Genomic DNA, 25,744 nt, shown 5'->3' on the forward strand with positions numbered 1-25,744 from the left:
AGAGATTCAGATTCAGTTGATCCAGGGTAATGCCTGGGTAGCCTACATTTTTAAAAGGACCCTGGGTGACAGTCAAGTGCAGTGAGTTTTGAATCTGAGACAACAGAGCTCATGGCAGATCAAGGAATTGTCTGATGCCCTAAGTACTAATGATAATACAGCAAGGTAGGGCACGCAGGGCAAACACCACTGCATTCTAACACAGGTGTCCCCTGCTTTATAAAAGTTTGGGTTCCGCTACTTCGCCCTTACAAAAGACCCACATTAGTACCTATTTTCCTTAAATGAAAGAAATCCAAAGAGGACTTTTGCTTTTACGATAAAGGCAAAGAGCAAAAATAGAGTTCGGCGTTTGGTTTGTAGGGAGCCATTACGGAGGCAGCAAGAGTGGCACCGCCAAGCTCCTTCTCAAGGAACTATACCTGGCACCAAGCAGCCATATCTTTGAGTTGTGTGAGCATCTGTTATGCATCCACTAGACAGATATGTCGTAAGGTATCAGAAAGGCCTGAGAGAGGTTAATTTTTGGGTCTGAAAACGTTAAAATGTTTTTTACCATGTAAAACTGCTATTGCTATAAAACTGCTTCTTTGGGGACACCTGGGTGGCTCAGTGGTTGAGCATCTGCCTCCAGCTCAGGGCGTGATCCCGGGGTCCTGGGATGGAGTCCTGCATGGGACTCCCTGCAGGGAACCTGCTTCTTCTGCCTGTGTCTCTGCCTCTCTCTCTGTGTCTCTCATAAATAATTAAATAAAATAAAAATAAAAATAAAAATAAACCCTGCTTCTTTGCTTCATGCCATTTTGGCTTTGAACGGTTTCACAGGAATGCTCTTCTGTCAATAGTCTATAAAGGACTTTTTTTTAAAAATTACTTTTAATTATTCAAGTAATACATAAATGTTTACCTTGTGAAAAATTTACACAGTATACAGATTGAGCTAAATTTCTCTGTACAGCTCTTACCCTCAGAGGTAACCAATGTTATAAAATCAGTCTGTTAACTTCCAGGTTTTCTATGCTTTTACTGTGTCTCTACATACTCATATAGCAGTGTTCCATGTATTGTTGTTGTTTTCAATATATGGTATCATGCTGTATTTAACATTCTGTACCTTGATTTTTCCTCTGGTTTTATCCATAAATAACTGACATACATTACTGTGTAAGTTTAAAGCATACAGCATGATGGTTTGATTTACATATAGTGTGAAAATAAGGTAAGTTCAACTAACATCCACTGTCTCATTTAGATACCATAAAAAGGAAGAAGGAAAAGTTTGCTCCCTTGTGATGAGAACTCTTAGTATTTATTTTCTTAACTTTCTTACATATCATACAGCAGTATTTGCTATAGGTATCATGCTGTACATTATATTTTTAGTACTTATTTATCTTATAGCTAGAAGTTTGTACTTTTGACCATCCTCTCACAATCGCCCTTCCACCTCTGTGAACCATAAGTCTGATCTCTTTTTCTGTGAGTTTGGCTTTATTTTTTTCTCTTTTTAAGATTCCACATCTAAGTGAGATCATACACTATTTGTCTTTCTGTTTCTGACATATTTCACTTAGCATAATGCCTTCACAGTCCATCTATGTTGTAGCAAACAGTAGGATTTCCTCATATTTTATAGCCAAATACTAGTTCGTTGTGTATGTATATATACCACAACTCCTTTCATCCATTTATCCATCGATGGACACTTGCATTGTTTACATGTCTTGTAAATAATGCTTCAAGAAACATGGGAGTGCAGATATTTTTTTGAGTTAGTATGTGTGGGGTTCTTTTCCCTTTGGGTATATTCCCAGAAGTGGAATGCCTGGGTCATATAGTACCTCTATTTTTAATTTTTTTGAAGATCCTCCACACTGTTTTCCAGAATGGCCGTACCAATTCACATTTCCACCAACAGCACCCAAGCGTTCCTTCTTCTCCCCACCTTCACCAGTACTTGCTATCCCTTATCTTTTGGATGATGGCCATCCTAACAGGTGTGATGGGATAATCTCATTGTGGTTTTAATTTGCATGTCCCTAATGACCAGTGATGTTGAGCATCTTTTCATGTACCTGTTGGTCTTTCGAATGTTTTTTTTTTTTTAATTTTTGGAGAAATGTCTATTCAGATCCTTTGCCCATTTTTTTTTAACTTATGATAGTCACAGAGAGAGAGAGAGAGAGAGAGAGGCAGAGACACAGGCAGAGGGAGAAGCAGGCTCCATGCACCGGGAGCCCGATGTGGGATTCGATCCCGGGTCTCCAGGATCGCGCCCTGGGCCAAAGGCAAGCGCCAAACCGCTGCGCCACCCAGGGATCCCGCTTTGCCCATTTTTTAATTGGGTTACTTCTTTTGTTGCTGTTGAGTTGTAGGAGTTCCTTATATGTTTTGGATATTGGCCCCTTATCAGATATACGGTTTGCAAATACTTTTTCCCATTCCATTGGTTCTCTTCTCACTTTGTTGGTGGTTTCTTTTGCTGTGCAAAAGATTTTTAATTTGATGTGGTCACACTTATTTTGATTTTGTTGTTTGGGCTTTAGATGTTGTATCCAAAAAATTATGACCAAGATCCATGTTAAGAAGCTTTGTCCTATGTTTTCTTCTAGGAGTTTCATGGTTTTCAGGTCTTACATTTAAGCCATTAATCCATTTTGAGTTAATTGTTGTGAGTGATGTAAGATATGGGTCCGGTCTCATTGTTTTATATATGGACACCCAATTATCTCAGCACCATTTATTAAAGAGACTGTCTTCTCCTTTGAGTATTCTTAGCTTTCTTGTCAAACAATTGACTATATATGCTTAGATTTTGTTCTGGGCTCTCGATTCTGTTCTGTTCATCTATTTAGCTGTTTTTATGCCAGTACCATATTGTTTTGATGACTATAGCTATATAATATAGCTTCAAATTGATAGTATAATGTCCTGCTTTGTTCTTCTTTCTCATTTCTTTTTTTTTTCTTTTTTTTAGATAGCAAGATAGAGTGCATATGAGTGGGGAGGAGGGAGAGGGAGAGAATCTTAAGCAGGTTCCCAGCGTGGAGCCTGACATGGGGTTCCATCTCATGATCCTGATCATGACCTGACCCAAAATCAAGAGTCTGGCGCTTAACCGACTGAGCCACTCAGGCACCCCTTTCTTTATTTCTTTGGCTATTCAGGGTCTTTTGTGGCTCCACATAAATTTGGGCAGTGTTTTTTGTACTTCTGTCAAAGATGCAGCTGAAAACTTGATAGAGATTGCATTGAATCTATTGATAGCTTTTGGTAGTATGGACATTTTAACAATATTCATTCTTCTAATTCATGAACATGGGATGTCTTGCCATTTATTTATATCTTCTTTAATTTCTTTCAGCAATATCTTATAGTTTTGATTATGAATATCTTATGATTCACCTTCTTAGTTAAGTTTATTCCTATTTTATTATTTTTGATGCTATTGTAAATGGGATCCATTTCTTTATTTCATTTTCAGAAAATTGTTGTTAATGTATAGAAATGATACTGATATTTGTATACTAATATTGTATCTTGTAACTTTACTGAATTCATTAATTAGATCTAACAGTTTTAGTTGAGTCTTTAGGATTTTCTACATATAAAATCATGTCATATGCCAATAGAGACCATTTTTACTTTTTCCTTTCCAATTCCAATACTTTTATTTTTTTCTTGCCTGATTGCTCTAGTTAGGACTTCTAGTACTGTGCTGCATAGGAGCAGTGTGAATGGACACCCTTATCTTATCCCTGCTTTTTCTGCATCTATTGAAATGATGTGATTCTTTTCTTTTATCCTATTAGCGATGTATTACAATGATTGATTTGCATATGTTGAGTCATCCTTGTATCCCAGGGATAAATCCCACTTGATCATGGTGAATGATATTTTAATGTGCTCCTGAATTCAATCGACCAGTATTTTATTGAGAATTTTGTATCTATATCCATCAGGGATATTGGCCTGTGGTTTTCTTTTCTAGTAGTGTCCTTTTCTGTTTTTGGTATTAGAATAATGCCAGTGTTGTAAAAATAGCTTGGAGTCTTCCTCCTCTGATTTTTCAGAAAATTTGAGAAAGATCGGTGTTAACTCTTCTTTAGATGCTTGGTAAAATTCACCAGTGAAGCAATCTAGTCCTGGGCTTTTCTTCATTGGGAGATTTTTGATTACTAATTCAACCTCCTTACTAGTAATTGGTCTATTCAGATTTTCTATTTCTTCCTGATTCAGTCTTATTAAGTTGCATGTTTTTAAAACTTTTCCATTTTCTCTAGGTTGTCCAGCTTGTTGGCATACAGTTGTTCACTATTGATTTCTTTCTCTTAACAATATGACTCAAAAATCTTTCCATATCTACATATAGATCTAATTTACTCTTTTGAATTGAATTATTGTGGTATTTAGTACTATAAATAATTCGGTCTATTGTCCATTCCTTGATTGACATTGTTCAGGTTAGTACATACGGATGTACTCTGATCTTTATAAGAGCTGCATGGTACTTCTCAATGTGAATGTAGCATATTTTAGCTAACCATTCTTTTATTGATAGTCATGAAGGTTGTTTCTTATTTTTCATTATTTAAAAATAGCACTGGAACAAAGAAAAGACTTTGAACACATATCATTTCACTGTGTGCGTGTGCATTGAGTATGTGTGTGGCAAGCTAAGTTCTTAGAAGAAGAACTGTTTTGGTAAAGAGTATGCAGGTTTTAAAATTTGTGCCAAATTATTTAGCTACATGGGGCCTCCCATCACCATTGTTCCAAATAAGTGACTGACAGTCAAGAAAAGAATTCTAGAATACCCATTTCCAAGACTCTGTGCCACATCCTCAGTTCCTTTCCTTAAAAATCTAGTAACAGATTGCAAAATGCCACTTCCCTAAGCACCAATTCAGAGAAAAAGGAAGGCTATCATCTGGCACAGATTCTGTACCATGACATGTTGGGGAAATCCATTCTGCAACTGACCGTTTCCTTTGGGAAGGGAGGGGGAGGCAGTAGAATTAACTCTTTTCTCTTTCATTTATATCTTACTCACAAAGAGAAAAATTCTAAGTCTTTCAGGGTTGAGTATCAGTACACAGATCCTGTGTCATATGTCAGTTCAGGAAAGCCCTCTTCGTCTCTCCTTCCTTCCTCTTAACAAACATTTCAATGTCATAATTAGGCAGTATCATATGGCCATGAGCCATAGCAGCTTGAAGAATTTTCCTGATGTGTGGTGGATGGTTCTTTTTGAGTTTTATTTAAAATTTCCCCCAAACCTTGATGTATTTTGGGCCTGAGCTTCTGGATGCGTGCTAAATTAATTTGCATGTGTGATCTCAAAGGAATGATTTAGAGTACAGGAGAAGAACTAGCCTGAGGTTTGCTTGCCAGGTACCCTCCTGGACTTTTCCCAACTCTGACATGGTCATCTAGGGCACAGGAGAGACTCCAGTAAAACAAGGACATGTATTAGGGGTCCCATCAGCTCTCACCTCAGGGGCGATGTAGTCTGGAGTGCCACAGAATGTCTTCGTGGTCACCCCATCCCAGATGTTTTCCTTACACATGCCAAAATCAGCAATCTTGATGTGGCCCTCTGAATCCAGCATCACATTGTCAAGTTTGAGGTCACTGCAGCAGATATAAAAATTTAAGGGTTTAACAAATGTTTTTTACTTCAAGCCAACAGCCACTCGTGACACACAAAACACTGTGCTAAGGTGTTGGGGAAGCACAGAGGGGAGTATAAACCAGCACTTGCCCTCCAATAGTTTATAATCTGGTAAATAAAGAGGGGTCCACAGACTTGTGGGTTTTTCTTCTTCTATAGATCCAACTGTGCCAAGCATCTCACAAGGACACAATGAGACAGCAGCTCTGAGAAGAGAGAGATCCATAGACAGCTAAATAAGGAGCAGAGCATCCATAGAGGCTTCTATCCAGGAGCAGTTCAAGAGTTAGCCCTTGTACTTTCAGGAGTCCTTATATTTCATAGTAAGATATATTTTTCACAAAACTATTACTATTTTTGCAAATATCTCTGGAGTTCATGGGGGGGCGGGGAAGCAGATGGAAAGAATCTTAGTTAGCTTCAAGTTCTCTAAGCTCTCCTAGGCTGATTCCTAAGACATGACCCAAGAGTTCCCATTGATTCTTTCAATCAAAAAAAAAAAAGTGTTGCACACCTCCTTTGTGACAGGCACTATGCTTGGAGCTAGGGATATACTGTGAACAAGATAAACAAACATTTTGCTCTTATTCAGATGAAATTCCAGTAGAGGGAAAAAGACAATTAACAAATGTTCATATCTACAATTTATTGTGTGATTATTATGATTATTACAGATTTTGATGGGCGCTATAAAGAAAATGAGGACGATGAGTTAGTAACTGGGGTAGGTTTCTGTAAACAGGATGCCAGGAAAGTGTCACCTCCATGAAGGTAACATCTGAGCTTTAACATAAAGGATATGTGCTATACTTACATTCTTTTATTTCATCCATGTTGGTGAGGAGAGCTTATTTATTTTTGGAAATGCTTGCATATTCCCAGCATATTGGATTACTCCAATATCATCACACTTTCCTCTTCCCCAAACATCTACTCTAATATCAACACTTGGTGTTTTAGTATCAGTAAGTAGTGATGATCTATGGGCCAGTCTTCCTCAATCTCAATAGAGTCCAATTTCCTGAGAGGTAATGGGGTCTACTATTCAATTCAGATCTCTATCTTAAATCATCTTCATTAGGTGCTGGACATCTGTGGTCCCTGCCTATTTTATCATCTTATGATGACAGCAATCCAATATTCCTTCAAAGGACCATCCTTCCCTGATTATCAAGCCATGTAAGACTAGTGGTGCTGACCTCAGCTTTTGGCTCCATGAGTGGACTGGACGTATGGGCCTAACCTGGCCATTGGAAATGTTGGTCACAGTGATTGCTCCAGGAATGGCCATGTGATCCAATATGAGTTAATCAAAGCTACTGAGCATCAGCTCTGGCACTTTTGCTGGTACTGTCAGGAAAGAGATGAACTCTTTTTACATTGGGATTGCTCAGTGGTAGAATATAAGTCTAGAAGTGCCAGGGGTCATCAGATAGAGAATAAGCTAGTAGAGAGAAAGCAGAACCTAGCAGGAAGGTGATAAAGTGAAAACTCGTAACATCATTTGAGCCCTTGGATCTATCCTGGCATAAAGTCAGATCTGCTCCCTGGGCTTTTCAGTAATGTCAGCTAAAAAATATCTCTTTTAACAAGTTAGTTCAAATTGAGTTGCTGTCATCACCTTTGACTAAGAGAATACAACCTGAAAAAAACATACTGGCATCTCCTATCTGTGTCTGTGAGATCTGTTCATCCAAGGCGAGGCCCACTTGCATCCCATTTGCCAACAGCAATACCATGATCTTTGGTGCTGACCATGGTACCACTCGTAATAATCCTTCATGCTTATCTACAAGCCACAGTGGTCTCTGAATGTCAGCTAAGAACTTAAACTGGACTTTGTAGCAACCTGCTTCACCTAAACATGCCAGATCTACATGTGAATTGATTAACAGAGACCCACGACATCCCCCTCAGCTTGACCACAATCCCCCAAACAAGCAGCTGGGGCAACTAGGAAAGTAATAACAACTTCATGTATTATAGTAAAGGAGCTTCAGGGGGCGCCTGGGTGGTTCAGTTGGTTAATCATCTGACTCACGATTCTGGCTCAGGTCGTGGTCTGAGGGTTATGAGACTGAGCTCCATGTCAGGCTCTGCACTCAGCATGGAGTGTGCTTGAGATTCTCCCTTCCTCTTCCCTGCCCCTCCACCACCCTCTAAATAAATAAAATAAATAAGTAAATAAATAAAATCTTTAAAAAAAGAGCTTCAGGTGCCAAGAGCCAGTTGGTTATGCAGCTGGAGACAATCCAGTCATATTCATTGTCATATGATTTTTGACAGCCTACTGTATTTTTTGGTTTGATCTAATAATCCCTCATTTCTGCTTCAAAAGGGACTGGAGCAATTGCTTACATTTTCAGAAATCCATCAAAGGCAAAATCATCACACATCCCAGGAATGGTGATCTATAAATAAGACATGAAGCTTGAAAGGATCTTTGTCTCCCCTGTACCCAACATCTCCAGCCATGGTCCTCAGAGAGGGCAAGTCTAACATAATTCCTCATCCCTTTTACTTAAGATTCTCCAACCAACTAGAGATCTAAATGAAAGAGGGAGAGATTTGTAACATTTTGAAAGAATTCACCACATGAAGATCATCTCGATGTTATAAAACCACACATCTTCTGTCATGTAATTTTTTTTACTGGTTTTCATTTGATTATCAATTTCAAAAACTCTGTCTCAATCAAGGTTTTTGATTGTGAGCAACGAAAATCAACTCTGACCATTTCAACCTGGAAAGGGATTGTTAAAAAGATATTGGGAGTTCACAGAATCTCCAAGGAGGCTGGAGAACCAGATTTAGAGGCTAGGCAGCCAGGAATGATGCTTAATTGGAATGCAGAGCTGGTCCAGTGAAGATGTCACAGAAGCCACCATTGGGTACAGACATCTTGTTCCATGAAGCCTAACGCTGGACTCTGGATATTGTTGCTAAGAACTGCTTCCTCTCATGCCTCCAGAAAGTAGATGCAGCCGATTACTATGGCCACTCTCGATTCTACAGCCTCTGCATTTCTTGGTCACTACCTTCCAATTCATAGTGTTGTGTGAGTATGACAAGTGTCAAAGCCTGGATTGTGTGTCTGCCTTGGCTGCAGGGAGGTTGTGAGACTATCTGGCATTTTCAATCCGTATAGTAGGAGATAGACTTTGTTCCTACACATGAATGAAAGGGATTCAGATGCTGAATGCCTTAAAAGACTGATAAATGTCCCCTAAAAAGTATGAAGAGTTGAGGAAGAATGGGAGAATATGTTAGTAAAGAGAGCTTTGAGTTAGGCAAAGTCTTAGCACCGAAATCTAATATTTGTATTTTATGACTGGAATGGTGAAAGTTCTGGATCCCAGACCCCAAACCATGACCCTACTAGATTGGAAACCCAGCCCTGAATCCCAACCCAATTGACAATAAACTTTATTTCCTTTCCCAGTCCCTCCCCTGGGACTGGATTTTCTTTCAATAAACTTGCAGCTCCACATTTAATTTCTTAGCAATCCTCAGTGGCCAGTTCTATTCTACCTAAGACCCACCCTGTACAAGAGTTAGGTTCTTAGGTTCTAATGTCAGCACATAAGGTGAAAATCATGTAGAGTGAATGATTCCCCATGATCCTTCCTGCTGAAGTTACTGGTTTGAATTAGGGGTCATGTCATATGGAAGATAACATGTACCCTCCACCACCAGAGTTCCATTTGGCGCAAGATGCTCCCACTATGGTAATTAAAGAGGAAATGGAATAAGAGTCTTCCTAGATGTGTCTCTTGCACAGTGATACCGGGTCGTTGAGGGCAAACACGGCTAGGAGCATGCAATTTACAGTTTAAATTCTTCTTTTTCTTGGTCTTTCTATTTCTTCACTGAGATCGCCCATGCGCCAGGTGGAACCACTCCTCTTCCTGACCTTCATTCCTCCGTTATCAGGAATAACTAAGTGGAATAGGGATTCTGTACTCAGAATGATTGTCCCTTCCCCTGCTAGATTCAGATCACCACTTCAAGGAGTTTAGAAAAAGGCCCTGGACTCTGAAGGCTGCTGGCAAGGTGCCCACCTTCCATGTCTCCAATCTACCAGTGCCCACAGCCTCCCCTCCATTATCTGCCTTGAGATCACCAGGGCTTATCATTTTATGCTTTCTAGCCCCACCCATGTCCTTCAGTTGCAGCAAGATGCCCAGGACTTCCAGGTCACCCTAACCTGCCAGACCCCGACCCTGTGCATTCTCCAGCACCCCTGTCACCACCTGGCACATGCCAGCCCCCTCCCCTGCTCCTTTTTTCTCGCTACTTGACAGACTGTATCTTTGCTGCTTCGGTATCTCTTTCCCACCACAACAGAAGTTCTAAAAAGGTAGAACTTGTTCTTCCCTGCTGCCTCCACACCATCTAGAAGAGTGCCTAGCACATAGTAGGTTTTTAATAGGCGTCTGACAAATCAATGAATGGCATGGAATCTTACGGTCTTCGGGATCTTTTAGGGAGACCCTCACCTGTGCCAAATTCCCTTTGGAAGCCCCGTGGCCCTGCCAGCCTCTCTTGCATAACCAACCATCCCGAGCCTGCACTGCCTATGTCATTTGCATCCATGTGGTGTAAGGAGAATTGTACACCCCAGACTCACTGACAAATAGCAGCCTCAGGCTCAGTAGTCTGCCTTGCGTGAAATATAAAACGGTATGACTCATACAGCTATGATCATACACTTGCTCCTCCAAAACCGGGCAAATGCCAAGTCCTGAACTTAATCCTGTCTTTCAGGGCAAGCATTTCAGAGATTCATTTCTAAATTGTAGTTACATAGCAAAAAAAGAGAATCATTTCATAAGAATAGGACCCATCATATCCTGCCAGCCGAGAGTCTTTGCTTGCTCCCCTTTGGGGTCTAAAGGCAAGGGAAGGAAGGACTGGGCCCCCACTGGTGAGTGTCCCCTTTGTACAGCAAATGGTCTCACGTTTGAGGCTGTGAACTATCACTGGGTCCACAGAGATCTTCCACCACCACCCAGAGCTGCCCAAGCTTTGCCAGGGCAGTGGGCGATGCTGCTTGGCAGAACACATGCCCAAGTCAGGGCTGGAGGATTCCTCCCCCACCACAGATTCTAATTTTAAAAGCAGTTAAAGAAGAGGCAGGGAGGGGAGGAGCTGAGGGAGCTGAGGGGATGGAAGGGGTAGCGGTGCTCACTTACCGGTAAATGATGCCCTTGCTCTGTAAGAAGAACAGACCGATGGCAATTTCTGCAGCGTAAAATCTGAAATTAGAAAAAAAAAAAAAAGCAATGGAGAGATTCAAGGACACCGTATGCCTGGCAAGCCCTCAGAATTCAATACAATATTGAACGAGGTGTGGGGCATTAACATCCCACCGCGGACGGTCAGCCACACATCTCATAACACCAAAGTATGGGAGTGTGGACATATGGACAAGGGTTAGAGAGCCAGGAGGCTGCCTGTAGGACTAACTGGGGTGGGCAGAGGTTCAGTGGCTGCTCCGTGCGGAGGAGGCCATGGGAGAGCATGGCCTGGCTGAAGAATGATAGTTTCAATCTAAGGCAAATTCAAGTATCTGAATACTAACAGCTCATCTACTGAAGGCTTACCAAGTCTACGTACCATCATTTTAGGTCATTATCTAATTAAAATTCTAATAACCATCCTGGGAGGTAGGTCCTATGATTACCTCCCTGTCCCTTAAAGGAGGCATTGAGGCTCAGTGACAGAAAAGACCTTGGCCAACTTATATCATTAATGAATGGCTCAGCACCTGCCTAACCGGTAAGCTCTTAACGGAGGCCCAGAGGGAAGGAGATTTGGAGAGAATCAGAAAGCCCCAGTTATACCACAGGGTTAGGCAGGGCTTTAGGGAACTATGTTAAGTGTCCTGACTGTTTTGTGTGATAAGGGGATGAGGGTCAGTGGTCAATCAGGTGTTAGAAGTAAAAGGAAAACCAAGCCCATGGCCCCATTATTATGCTGAATGCCTTAAAAGACTGATAAATGATCTAGGCATGGCACCATCTGGAAGCATGAGAATGCAAACCCTTCCAGAAGACAGTGCTTATCACCTTAACATGTGGGACGGGAGGGGGCAAAGTAGTACTGACAAGGAGTCAGCAAGCCTCTGGAGTGACTAGATGGGCCCATGGTGAACCCTGGGAGGCGTTCTAGAAGGACAATAAGATCTAGCTGACCACCCAGGAGAGGTTATCTCTGCTAATCCTATGACTTGCTGTTCTTGTTCACCAACAGCAGGGGAGGGACATGATGAGATCCGTGTTCCCAAAAGAAACGACTGGCTGCCTTGGGGACTGACAGGGACAGAATGGACTCAGCAGGAGAAACACATTTCCAAACACCCGAATCCATCTCCTTACCCAGGAGCCATAGGGCACAGCCACAAGGCAACTTGATCCCTCATCCCCCAGGAATGAGGGCATCTAAGAGGTGAGTGGCGTAGGGCAGAGCACAAGAGCAAAAATCTGGGTCAGAATGTGGATCTGTCTCACACTGGCTCTGTGATCTTGAGCAAGTTTCTACAAGTTCTCTGGGCCTGGCCCATAGTATACTCTGCAGAAAGACTGTCAAATGAATAAACAAAACCTATCATGCACACACCCCCACCTCCTAGCCCCCCACCCCCGCCCAAGGAATCCAGGAGGCCCTTCCTTAGGAGTCAAGGGGCAAAAATCAGAGATAAAGAAAGAGCTATAGTTTTTCAAGCCTCAAGTTCTTAGCTCGTGTCAGGAAAGAAAGAAAGAAGTATCCCATATCAAGCAAAATACCTTTATCCCTGGCCATACATTTCTCATGAAGCAGCAGCTCAAGGTGTTAACAATCCCTATCCAGCTGAAAACCCAAGGTTCCTCATGCTCCACCTAAGTAACCCAAGGGAAAGGCACAGCACAAGTTTGTACTTACACAGCATGAGGCTCCTTAAACCGGCCAACTTGTTGGATGTGGTACATGAGGTCACCCCCGTTCACGTACTCCATAACAAAGTACAGGCGGTCCTAGGAGAAGATAGCAAACAGCAACATCAACATCCTGTATTTCTCAGGTTCCAAAAGGAAAGCCGGAAATAGCTGGGATTTATGCTTGAAACCCCCAGGACTCTGTGACAGGTGCCTATTTGCCAAGCCCATTATTTCCCCAAGTGTAATATTTGTGCCACTGAAAGCATGCAACTGGGCACAGTTGTTTTTTTTTAATTAATAACCGTAAAGTTGTATTTGTTGGTACTGGAAAATATAATTAGCACATTAATATTGTGACTTCGTGGAGATTATTGTTTAGGATAAAGCTAATTGTAATAAAGAACGGAAAATAAATACATAGATCATATTACAGATAATAGATAACTGAGGTAATCAGCTTCCATGATGCCCCTTCATGATTTTCACCGCCTGGTATTCACATCCTGTGTAGCCTCTTCCCATGAGGAAGAGGACTGACTTGCATAACCAGTAGAATACTGTAAAAATGACAGTGTGTGATTTCCATGACTAGGTCACAAAAGATACTGCAGCTTCCAATTTGCTCTCTCTTGGATCGCTTGTTTGGGGGAAGCTGGCCGCCATGTCATGGGAATGCTCAAGCAGCACCATAAGAAGGTACATCTGGCAAAAAAAACCAGGGCTTCCTGCCAATAGCCAGCCACAACTCCCCAGCTACAGGAGGGAGCCACCTTGGGACTAGACACTCCAGCCCCAGTGAAGCCTTCTGATGACTGCAGTCCTGGCTGACAACTTGACCATTGTCATGTGAGACTTCCAAGCTAGAACTACCACCCAGCTTAGCCACTCATGAGTTTCTGCCCTGCAGAAACTGAGAGATAGTAAATGTTTACTGTAGTTTTAAGGCACTGAGGTTTGAGGTATTGTAGTAGATAACTGACATAGTGACTATGGGGAGAACGAATTATGAGAATTTGAGAAATAGTGGCCTCGGAGGGCATATCCATAAAAAAGAGAATTGGGACCAGAAAAAGAAATCTACACCCCATTCAGGGAATTCTTTAAACATGTTTTCAAGGGAGATGTGAACTCTCTCATAGGCAGGGGTTATATTCTGCTCAGCTATGTAAGCCCTATATCTGTTCCATGACTAAAACATAGTAGGTGCCCAGAGAATGGTGCCAAGCAGACTTTATTTGGAACCAAGCTTTGCTTCCTGAGAGCTGGATGATTTGGAAAGGTTATTAAACATCTGGGTCTCCTCATCTGTGAAATGGAGATTAATAATAATAATAGTAATAACTGAACCCAGTGAGACACACGAGTGTTATGGTCCTTGGGGAATGCTTCCATGAGATTTGCCCACTCTCCTTCCAACAAGAAGCTTCTGCTAAATGAACAAATGGCTTCACCTCTTCTTAGAGACTTCCACTTGGGTCAAGTCACTCCTTGGTGCCACATGATCCACTTAATAAAAAAATCAAAGAGAACAGAATGGAAATTATCAGCACACCCCACACAGAGTACCCATAGGTGTTATTTTGTGAAATGTGTGTTTTGGTTATATTTACAGGTTGATGTGGCCGGGTCACAATGTAAAAGGAGGTTTGCTGTTCAAATTTGCAAAGTTGAGACTAGGAACCCAGAGAGAACCAAGACGACCCATGAAAAGTACTCTAACATGATGTTGGCCCTATCACAAATGTTTCATCCACCATTAACAAAATCTTTTTTGTAGTGCACGGAACTTTTTATCTTACACAGATGCATTTGTCCAATGTGGATTGAGTGTCTAATAACTGGAATGATACCTTTTATGAAATAAAGCTACCCTTGTGAACATTTATTATGTGACTGAGCCAACCTGTGTTTATATTTTGTCTCACTTAGCTCTCTAAACAGCCCAACAGGGCAGTATTACCACGCTCCCCCTTTTATTTTTTATTTTATTTTATTTTATTTTATTTTATTTTTTATTTTTATTTTTCCACACTCCCCCTTTTAAAGACATGAAAATCAAAGCCTGTAAAAGGATAAGTAGCGTACTGAGGGTCACTCAGCTGTTGAGCAGCAGAGCTGGGATCTGAGCCCAGGCAGGTCTGTTCCAGAGCCTACACTCTTATCAGGCTGCCTCGTGGGTAAGGTTCTGAGCTAAACATTGTTTTGTTTTGTTTTGTTTGTTTTTAAAGATTTTATTTATTCGAGAGAGACATAGGCAGAGGGAGAAGCAGGCTCCCGGGGGGAGCCTGATGCAGTACTTGATCCCAGATCCCGGGATCACGACCTGAGCCCAAGGCAGATGCTCAACCACTGAGCTACCCAGGTGCTCCCTGAGCTAGACATTGTAGGATGTGTGGGTGTGTCCTCCCCTCTAAGAGTTTCCAGACCAGGACAGGAGAGGAGGGATGAAGAGCTCCAGCCACACAGCAAGACAGAAGCTGGCAGGTCACAGGGGGAGAAGTACAGGTTAATCAGTTGTTTTTGAAAAGTCAAGGGACCTTCTCAGACTGATGCTCCTTCACCCGTATGACGTCTATAATGAGAGGCAGAGGGGGGCAGAGTTATCACTTCTGTTTCTCAGTGTCCAAGGCATATGAGATTTGCAAAAAAAAAAGGTCACGTACAAGTTAGTGGCAGAGCGGAGACAGCCAGAACTGCAGACACCCAGCCCCTGGTTCTTTGGGGTTTTTTGGATAGAAAACAAGCCTTAAAAATAGCATCTGTCTTTGCGGCACGTTGAAGGGAACCAAAACACTTGCTTTTAAAAATTATTTTTAAAACTAGCAGATGGCATTGGCCACAGAGAGAAAAGTAAGTGAGGGAGAGATTTCGCTTGCTTGCTTTCTGCTTGGAAGAACTCAGCTTGTCCCCCAAACTCATTAGTTAGAATCCCAACATCAGGGAGAGCGCCACGAAAGATAATGCCACGTTGTGTGGTTTGTTTCTACCAGGAACTGTCTGTGGGGAAATCCTGAGATCCATCATCTTTGAACTGTACTGAGTCTGGCTTTGGGCACACCGGCACTTCATGTTAAACACTGCAGTTGGCATCCTGCTCTCCTTCAATTTTCCTGAACAAACACTTAATGATGCCCCCTCTATGCCAGGCATTATTCTGCTGCCAGAGATGCTGCTGTGAATAATCCATGGTGTCTGATGTTAAGGATTCCCCAGATGAGTGGGGAGACCCGGAGAAGTTTCCAAACAGCAAGGTTTCCCGAAATGTAGTGCGAGATAACTTGAGGTGGAATATGCATATGGAGGTGTCTGGCTTTATTTTCTTACTTTTGTGTTTATATTTAATGTGTATTTTGAAAAACATAACCAGTCCTTGAAGCTCCTGGTTTTATGGCTATTACTGCTGAGAGGGAGAGCAGAGCGCGTGGAGTTACAAAGGAGCAGGGAGCAAGGTAGGGTAGGACCAGATTACGATCGGCTGCATAAAACCATCAAACTTTAAACTTTGGTTTTCTTATATGCCAGCTTCAAGATTTTACTCTCTGTCCACCTCATCTACTAAAAATTTACCTATTTAAAAAATATTTCCATTAACTCACTTTGTCACTTGAACGCATGGTTTAAAAATTTTAAAACTCTAGGGACTCCTGGGTGGCTCAGTGGGTGAGCCTTCGGCTCAGGTTGTGATCCTGGGGTCCTGGGATCCAGTCCCACATCGGGCTCTCTGGCAGGGGGGAGCCTGCTTCTCCCTCTGCCTATGTCTCTGCCTCTCTCTCTGTGTCTCTCATGAATAAATAAATAAAATCTTTAAAAAAATTTTTTTAACTTCATACTCAAGACATAGATGGAAACTCATTGTCTGCAAAAAAAATAGATGCATATCTGGAGTCTATCAACTCTACGCTATATCCAGTCTGGCTGTGCTACATCGATCCCTCAACTGACTTATTTTTAAAACAAATGCAGCTTGTCCGCGTACCACCAAGTGTAGCTCTAAAGTAAGGAACATCAAAATTTGAAAAACGCTGCCGGGGGTTCATCTAGAGCCAAGCTTAAGCAAAGTGAATTTTAGAACTTCCGTTGCACATTTATTCTTACAAGCCATGTATTAGGTGTTAAAGGGATTAAAATGGTGAATAAGATACAGGCCTTGCCCTCAGAGAATTCAGAGTCTTTGTGAAAACAAATATGCAGTTAACTCGAGCCATAATCTAAAATAAAATGTGACAAGAAAAATTGCGTGACAGGCGCAAAGAGAGCTCTGGGGGCGTCAGCTAGTTAAATGGCCCTCACCCACTGCCTCCGATGCTTACATAATTATGCCCCCCGTAGTGTCCTGAAATTTGACTTTGCTCCCCACTTATCTTTTATTTTTAAAATTTATTATTATTATTATTATTATTTTAGTAATCTCTACACTCAGTGTGGGGCTCGAACTCACAACCCTGAGATCAAGAGTCGTGTGCACACTCTTCTGACTGAGCTACCAGGGTGTCCCATGTTCCCTGCTCTTCCAATAAAATTATTTCAAGGTCTCAAAAGATCTTTCTTCTGGTCACATGCAATAGTTTTCGATTAGGATCTGCTGTACTCTACTATGTGAAAATCAGAAAGCATGTACTGCGTATCGAGAATCTCCTACTTGTGCAATTTTCCAAAGAGGACATGTCACAGCTTGAAACTTCAACCCTCATCTCTCTGGGTTGGTGCATCCTGACTTATATTTCCATGCTCTTTCTTTCTCCTGAGCTCCCAGTCAGCTCCAGCTGGCTACAGGACGTTTCTACGTGGGTGTTCCACTGTCAACTCCAATTAAAAGCTCAGAAAGGCAAGCTCACCATCTTTCTCTTCAACCTAGCCAGTCTGCTCAACTTTCAAAGTGTTTTTCCCAAATTGTCATTGTTATTGGTGTTATTTTTCGTTACAGGAGGCCCTTGTCCCCTCAGCACGAAACGACTTTGGTTAATTTTAAATTTCCTTTGCCCTTTATTTCCCATATTCAATCAGTAAGTAAATCAAACTAGATGTCTGTCTGCCTGTCACACCGCATCATGGGAATGGTTGGGTAGGCTGTCTCACATCTGGACCGAGAGTGTAAGAGTCGTTTGATTTAAAGCAGCAACTGCAAGGCATGTGCCGAATTTATCTGGGGGGCCCAGGGTTGGGCAGAGAATTCACAGAAATCATCATTCTTTCTCCAAGACAGCTGAAAGTGGGATGTAACATGCTGCCCATGTGACTGCCGGGGGGATGCCTGCCACTTTTAATAAGATACTTTCAATAAGACAGAGAAGATCAAAGATGTGGGCAACTCTAACAGCATGCACCCAGGCTTTCAAGAGAGTTTTAGTAAGCATTTACCTATTGATGATCTTTAATGATTTTCTAAGTGGGCCAATGAATTAATTCCATCTGTAAGTTGTTTCTCTTATTGCTCAGGTGCACCTGCTCCTCTCGAGAAACCGTACAGTGCTGTGGTGACGAGCCCTAGCTATAGCATGCACTAGTTCTGGGTTTAAGTCCCAGATATACCATTTCCCCACTCTGAGACCATGCAACAGATACTAAACCTTCCCTGCCTTCTGAAAGGGGTAATAATAGCTTCTCTGTCACAAGGTTTTGCAAAGATATATCAGATGATGAATGTCGCATCCATGCAAACTCAGAGCCTCTCTCAAGTAAGCATGTGGTCAAGGACATGAATCACACACAATTTGTCTTTCCTCTGTATCCTCTAGCCTTAGATTCACTATCAGAATCAAGCAATGGATGCCCCTCTAGCTTCTTTTTTCCAGCTTTCCAAGCCCTTCCACATGTAGAGAGAAGTTCTCAAGGGCTTAGGACCATCTCTCCTCTTGCTTGGATTTACAGACTTTTAATTGTTAAATGAATGTGCAAAGGCCACCATTAAGAAGCGGAGAGAACCACGCCGTGTCTCTTCCTACTCACGCCCACTTTATATGCCTGGGTTGCATTCCGGAGTCCTTTCCTGATCTCAGGATCCTCAGACGCTTCAGTTGCCTACAGCCCTGACACCTGTGAAGCTCTCATCAGCTTCCTCTCCTTGGAGGCACTCAATGCCATGTTTGTACCACTGGTGGCAGGCTATGTCCTGCTCCAACCCGGTTGGTTTCCTGGCACTCAGGATGGCATCTCCCACTTGACTCAAGCACCAATGATCCCTTCCCTGTACACACAACCCCTTCTTAAAGGTTCCAGTTGCGTTAGTAGCAGCCAACTACCAGCAGACTGGGCCAGGAATCAAACATCTGTCTGTGCTGAACCAATCAGATTCTCTTTCCAATGAGTATGAATTAGTATTCAGGGACTTTGGCAGATAGGCAACCTGCAAGGGGCTAGGAAAGCTATGATCAGGAAGAGACAAAGAAAACAAGGAGAAAGGAACAAGAGATCTCTTCTAGAAAGCTTTGAAGTTCTAGTTCTTCATGAGGCTCAGGTACATCTTTGCCTTTGGGTTGTTTCCTTCCAATAAAATTCTCTCTGTTTCTCTCTTTTTTAAGCATGTGATAGTTTGGAGGAGGAGGTTTTCTGTTTCTTGCAACCCAACCATTGCCGACCAAGAGTACTGCCAGAGCTTCCTACAGCAACGCCCTTACATCAAACCATATCCTTGGATACTGCTGCCAACCCTGAGCCAATCCTGAGTTACCAGGACCCCTCGGATGCTCTCGGTGCTTGATGGACACACCATCAGGTGCCAGCTCTTCAAGTGGAATCATCCTCCTTCCCCTCCCTGTCCCCGTGTGCATTCTGGGTTGACGCCCTTCCCAGCATGCCTTGCAACAGAGTTCTTGCTGGACCACGACAGCAAATTTGGGGAGGAAGTAACTTCTGTCCTTCAATGACTCATAAAATCTAATTCTATTTAAAAAAAAAAAAGAAGTGCATATGTTCAATTGAAAAGAAAACATTTAAAATAGATGTTTTGCTAAGGAGACGTAACTGCCTGTGCCCACTGGCAGTTGGGAAATTGCATGAATGTGCCAGGCTGACAATTGTCCCTGGGAAAAACTGCAAAAGGACTAGAGGGAATATAATCCTTTTGTGTCCATGAGCAAGGTGTCCCTCAAACCCAGCTCTATTAGTGCAGGTAGCCTTTATCTATTGTTTATTCTGCACACTGTACATCATCTTTCCAAACCCTCATTGATTATGCTTACTTTAAAGATGATGAAATCAATATTCAGAGCTGTTAAGTGATTTTCTAGAGGTCACACAGCCAATAACCACAGACCCAGATTTATCTGACTGAGGTGCTCATGCTCATCCCTTTATGCTTCTAGAACACTTTGCCTAAACCCCAGTTCATCTAATGAGCAATTTTTAAAATTCAACTCCTTTCTGGTGCCTTTTACACTTTTACACTTTTACTCCTGGGTATTAACTTTGGCCATCTTGTGGCACATTCAACACTTTTAACCTGTTTTATTACAGACATTTCTGAAATAACATAAATTCAAAATGAAAACCATCATCTACAGACCCCTCTGTAAATCAGTGCTTTGATTTGTCTCTTTCGGATTCTTTTCCATGTGCACATTCAGTATTAACACATTTAGAATAACCTCTTAAATAAAATTTAATACCTTTCATTTTCAGTTAACGTGGTGCCACGCATGTATATTTGTCAGAGATTCTCTTAATCCAATTTTTTGAGAATGCTTCCGATGGAACTTTGCTTTTCTAAGTAAGTTTTTTGAAATGAAACTTGCATCATTCTCAAAATGACAAAAGTTGTTTTGCATATTGGTGGGTGTCTTTTTCCCTTTTATCTATTTTGGCCACCTTCAGAATTTTTAAAATTCTATTAAGGATCTTTCATCTTTAAAATTTGAAGTTGCGAGCAAGATAAACATATCAAATTTGCGGCATGTTCGACTAGATTTGTCACTTTGAAAAAGTAGCTGATTCATAAAGGAATTCTGGGTCACAAAATACGAAATGACAATCCACTCGGGCTACACTGGCCTCCTCTCTGCTCCTCAAACACGCTGAGCATGTTCCCGCCTCGGGCACTTACACTCACTCTTCCTCCTGTCTAGAACACTTTGCCTTCAGATATCCAAATGCCTCCCTCCCTCATTTGCTCTGGTCTCCGCTCAAATGTCATCCTTATCAGAATGACTTTTCTTTGATCATCCTCTCAAAAATAGCATCTCTCCGACCCAATCCCTCCATCTCTACATCCCCATTATTTTATGTGGTTTATTATCTGTCTCCCCCACTGGAATGTAAATTCTAAAGGAACGGGGGCTTTATCTCTTTTGTTCACCGACATACCCCTCACAAGGATGCAGCTGGGTCCTGACACGTTTATTTCAGCAAATAAATATTTGCTGACAGAATCAATAAGCATTAGTATCCTGTGTATACTGGCAGGAGTGATCTGACTTTTAGGGATGCTGGCTTCAGAGACATGGCCTATTCCGGCCCAGCCTGCCTCCTCCTGGGCGGTACCAATCAAGGGGCCAGAGGGCATGCAATTCTAGAAGGTGAGCATGAGCCAGATGACCACCTCTATGGGCCATCCTCAAAAAGGAGTATGTCACCCTCCTGCTCACCTGAGCCATGCCAGCAATGGTTTGCCTCATATACATGCAGTGCTCCCTGCATTTTAAAATCACTGCCACCATAAACCTTTCCAACCATTGCAATATCCTTGCGGGGTGCATACGTGACCCTTTCATAGCAGAAAGTACACCGTGAAGGGGCACTGGGGAAACCCACCACTTATCAACCATATACTAGCCTTTGAGGTTTGATTTCCTTTGTGCCAAAATGTGAATAGCACTTGCTTACAGTGTTCTTGTGAAAACTGGATGTAATTGTGAAAAGTGGAAATGACTTATAAACTAGAAAAAGGAAACCTGGAGTTCAGGCAGGGGCAGGAGAGCAAGGCTGGGGTTCTGGAGACCTGCAGAAAAAATCCCAGTGCCGCCACTTACCTACCGTATGACAGTGCATGAGTTACTTAACATCTCTGATTACCAGTATCCTCATCTATAAAGCAGGGAAAGTAGTAGTATCTACCAGGGGAGGTGCTGGGAGGGTACAATGGGAGAGTAGGTACGGAGTGCCGAGTACATGCCCAAGCCACCCTGAGGTGCTCACAATGCTAGCTGCTGTTTCTCGTTGCTGTGTCTATGGTCCCTGTTAGGTGGCAACTCACCCTAATGTATTAGCAAAAGCCTGGGCTCTGAGTTCAGCAGGCCTGGGACCCTGTGCTGTGTCTACGGAAAACTACCCCATATCCCAGAACCTCAGCTGTTCTACAATGTGAGATGATAGATAATCCTTTCCAGTGCAAGATTTTTTCTGGTGCGGGGCACCTGGGTGGCTCAGTGGTTCCATATCTGCCTTTGGCTCAGGTCGTGATCCCAGGGTCCTGGGATCAAGTTCCGTATCGGGCTCCCCACAGGGAGCCTGCTTCTCCCTCTGCCTATGTCTCTGCCTCTCTGTGTCTCTCATGAATAAATAAATCTTTAAAAAAAAAGATTTTTCTGGTAAGGCTAATAATGAAAAACTTTGAAAGTTTTTCAAAGTCCACACATGGTAGATGCTCGGATGGAGAGTCGGCTCCTCACCAGAGAGGGATAAGCTGAGGAGCATCACTGAGCAGGTGAGAGGTGAGCAAGGGGTCAGGGCTCAGACAGGCTGGCTGCTGGAGGCTCTGCCCCAGGGGTGTTCGATGGACTAGAAATCCTGTGAGTCACACTCAGCACACTCAAAATACCTCACACTGCAGCAGTTAAGTGTAGAGCTCTGGGGAGCCAGGCTGCCTGGATTCAAATCCTGGCCCTGAAATGTACTCACTATGTGGCCTCTATCCGTTCATCCTATGGGGTTGATGACAGGACCCATCTACAGGTTGTCATGTGGCTTAAGAGTGTAGCCCTGTGCCTCAGGCACAGTAGGCATTATTGTGTCTTTGAGGTAAATTTAATTTATGTAAAATCAAAATATATGTACTTTATAAAACTATGTGCTACTGAGTGAAGGAGAGTTGGGAGGAGCATGTGCTTAGTCCCCAGTGACCTCTGATTCTGCCGGCAGGGCAGCAAGTGGATCTCCTCAAGTCAAGCACAACCCTGACAGTGAAAGTTACATTTTCCCCAAACAACGCAACCCTTAGAGACAGGGTAGCTACTTCATCTGATCTGCACCAACAAGATGGCAATCTGTCCCATCCCATGGAAACAATCATCCATGGGTGGGCTGCCAACACAGGGCTTCTTTCTGCACACAAGACTCAAATCCACTGAACTGTGTCCTCGGCTCTCAGACTCTCTTCACCGGCATGTGGCACCCCATGAGGGGACCCAGGACACTGTACAATTCCCAGGCAAAGCCCACCCCTACTGTCTAATGCCAGAAAACATATGGAAATAAAGGTGAGTGGGGGAGTGCCAGATTAAAAGAATCACCTCAAATCCACTCTGTCATTTTTAAAGCAGTAAACTACCAATGAAGATATTGTATATTAATGAGTTAATATTAGTCACACATCATCAATACCCCACTCTCAAAACATTCAGTTGAAATTGAAAATGGCACTCCAACTTGGTCCAGCCTCTTGCTTGAGAACAAGATCTCTTCTTGATCTACTGATGCCAGTAAGTAAACTTGGGGACCCCCAATGTGGGGATGTGGAATGAAGGAGGCTAGAAGGGTTGAGAATCTAGTTTGGTCCTGCTTCTTCTACCTCTTGAGCGCCTTTAGCACTCAACTCCCTAAAACTCTGGCTTTGGGATTCCCATCACCACCTCTGCCAAGTCCCTGTAGAATGTGACCTGTTGTTCACTTAATATTCTTCTTTAGATTGACTCTCTTCCTTTAGGCAAAAATTTTATTTTAGAAGCCAATGTTAGTCGCTTTTGGAGCACTATCATGAGCCAATTCATGACAAACTGTTCAAAAACAAGGAAGAATCACTCATTTATCTTGCCTTTCCTATATGAATGGTTCCACTGGGACCAGGCACCTGAGGAGGGGCAGCCCGTCTTCCTAGAGGCATTCCAACTAATAAATGAAAAAGAAGAGGCAGGATAGGATATCCCCACTAATGGGCCGAGGCACAGAGTGAGCATCAGTGGTTGCCAACGGCACAGAAAGAGGGACACGAGACGTTATCTGCCTTTGAATGCCTCTCCTACATTCTTCCTCAAGGGATCAGACCTGAGTCTGGCCAAGTGTCTAGATCCAGCTGCCAATTTGCAGGAAAACACAGAGGACAGGAGAAAACATGTGCAGGAGCCCTACGATTGCGCAATCAGCAAAATCCAGCCTGAAAACACTCCGGGTCAAACAGCCCAGGATCTTCAGCAGATAAAGGAACAGATAAAACGAAGGGATGGAGGGGGAGAAATTGCTGTATTAAAAGGCTTAAAAGACACAGCCAGTTTCTAAAAATGGGAAAGATTAAACTATCGTATTAAGAGACGATAAGACTCAAGTGATAAAACTGTAAAGACACTCAAGGAAGTCGAGCTACTGTTTGCTGGGAGATTGAGATTAGAACGTGAAGAAGCTTCCAGAGTGGCTGCCAAAGTTCTGTTTCTCAGCTTGGCTGAGTAACTTAACCTTATAATAACTCATTACTAAAACATCTATTTTGTGTGGTTTTCTGTATTTGTTTTATAATACCTCAAACTTTAAAAATTGAAAGACTTTACCATGCATATCATAAATAGAAGAAATCTGTAGAAAAAAATATATCTATAAAAAATAAAAGCAAACCAATGACCTAGAAACTGGTGTCTGCCAAAGCTCGGAACCTGAAGCCTGGTACTCACTCTGTGTTAAAAGGGAAATGTTAAAAAGATGGTACAGGTGTGCCGGCACCAAATGGAAACATTCCCCTTGAGGCACTCAAGAACTTAAAAGCGAACTAAAAGGTGAATGTAATCTAAAATCTATGCAGTGGCCAGGGGCACCTGGGTGGCTCAGGGGTTGAGCGCCTGCCTTTGGTGCAAGGCATGATCCCGGTCTGAGGATCGAGTCCAGCATCAGGCTCCCTACGAGGAGCCTCTTTCTCCCTTCTCCCTCTGTCTATCTCTCTGCCTCTTTCTGTGTGTCTGTCATAAATAAATAAAATCTTTAAAAAATAAAATAAAATCTATGCACTGGCCAAAGGCACCCTGCGCACCTAGGGCCATTTTTCACTGGGGTGCATGTGCTGTACTTTGGCAAACATCCTCAGCTCTTCTGCCTGCAGTGGAGTAAAGGATGTTCTAGGACCCTCATCACCCAGCAGACCCCAACAAGAGGCTGGTGGACCAAGTCCCTGCAGGTAATACTATAGTAATACTATACACACTTGCCTAAAATGTGCCCTCCCTTGTTGGCCTGCGGTAGGGAGGCTCTCTGGGAATTAGACTTTGACTCCACCAGAAAGTCATTTTACCACCTCAAGTGCAGACACCATAGTGGCAATGAGGGAGCAGTATGGGGACCCACTTGCTTCTCCGGATTCTGCTGTCATATCCCTTACTGTATTGTTTCGTGACTATCCCATGTCTGTTTCCTTTGCTCCAGGACCACAAACTTCACAAAAACAGGACCTAGCTTACTCAGCTCTATACCTAAACACTTGGTCAAAGCCAAGACTAATGCTGAATGTCTGTGAAATGAGTAACATCTACTGAGCATCGACCTGGCACCAAGCATGGTGTCAAATGCTTCTCATATATAAACTTATTTCCTCCTCACAGCAACCTTGGATGTAGCGACTTTTATCTCATCTCTTTTACAGATGAGCAAACTGAGGCTAGAGAGATTTTACAATCGGCTCAAGGCCACTCAATGGTAAATGACAGAGGCAGGATCTGAATCCAGGTCCCTCTGACCCCAAAAATGTATTAGGAGACTTCTGAGAACAGGGAAGGAGCCAAGTTCTAGTTCTGCCCTGTTCTGACAGGGCAGTTCTAAGCTTAATGTGTGGTCTGCCCTGAGAAAATCCACCCTAAACCCAGCTTTGGATCTCTCCAGGCTGGGAGTGTGGAATCTAACTGAGCACAGGACTTGGTGATGTTGGAGGAGAGAGGAAGTCTCAAGCTTTAAATTAAATGCAATATACAAGAGTGTCCCATCTCACCTAGGAGGTGGGCTCTAAAATTAGCATGCATAGTGAGAG

The 25,744-nt window shown here is 42.7% G+C and overlaps 1 protein-coding gene across 2 annotated transcripts in view; it reads right to left on the bottom strand.

The window, feature by feature from the left end:
- The window catches only part of PRKCB (protein kinase C beta), a 325,651-nt gene that overhangs the window by 36,708 nt on the left and 263,199 nt on the right, over positions 1–25,744 (bottom strand). For both annotated transcript variants that reach the window (XM_038540028.1, XM_038540027.1), the window contains exons 11-13: positions 12,599–12,690; positions 10,870–10,932; positions 5,496–5,634 (exon numbers count right to left, since the gene is read on the bottom strand). In XM_038540028.1, coding sequence (XP_038395956.1) covers positions 5,496–5,634; positions 10,870–10,932; positions 12,599–12,690 — 294 coding nt within the window. The remainder of the gene's footprint in view (positions 1–5,495; positions 5,635–10,869; positions 10,933–12,598; positions 12,691–25,744) is intronic.

The sequence above is a fragment of the Canis lupus genome, chromosome 6, assembly GCF_011100685.1.
Source record: "Canis lupus familiaris isolate Mischka breed German Shepherd chromosome 6, alternate assembly UU_Cfam_GSD_1.0, whole genome shotgun sequence".
Classification (NCBI taxonomy): domain Eukaryota; kingdom Metazoa; phylum Chordata; class Mammalia; order Carnivora; family Canidae; genus Canis; species Canis lupus.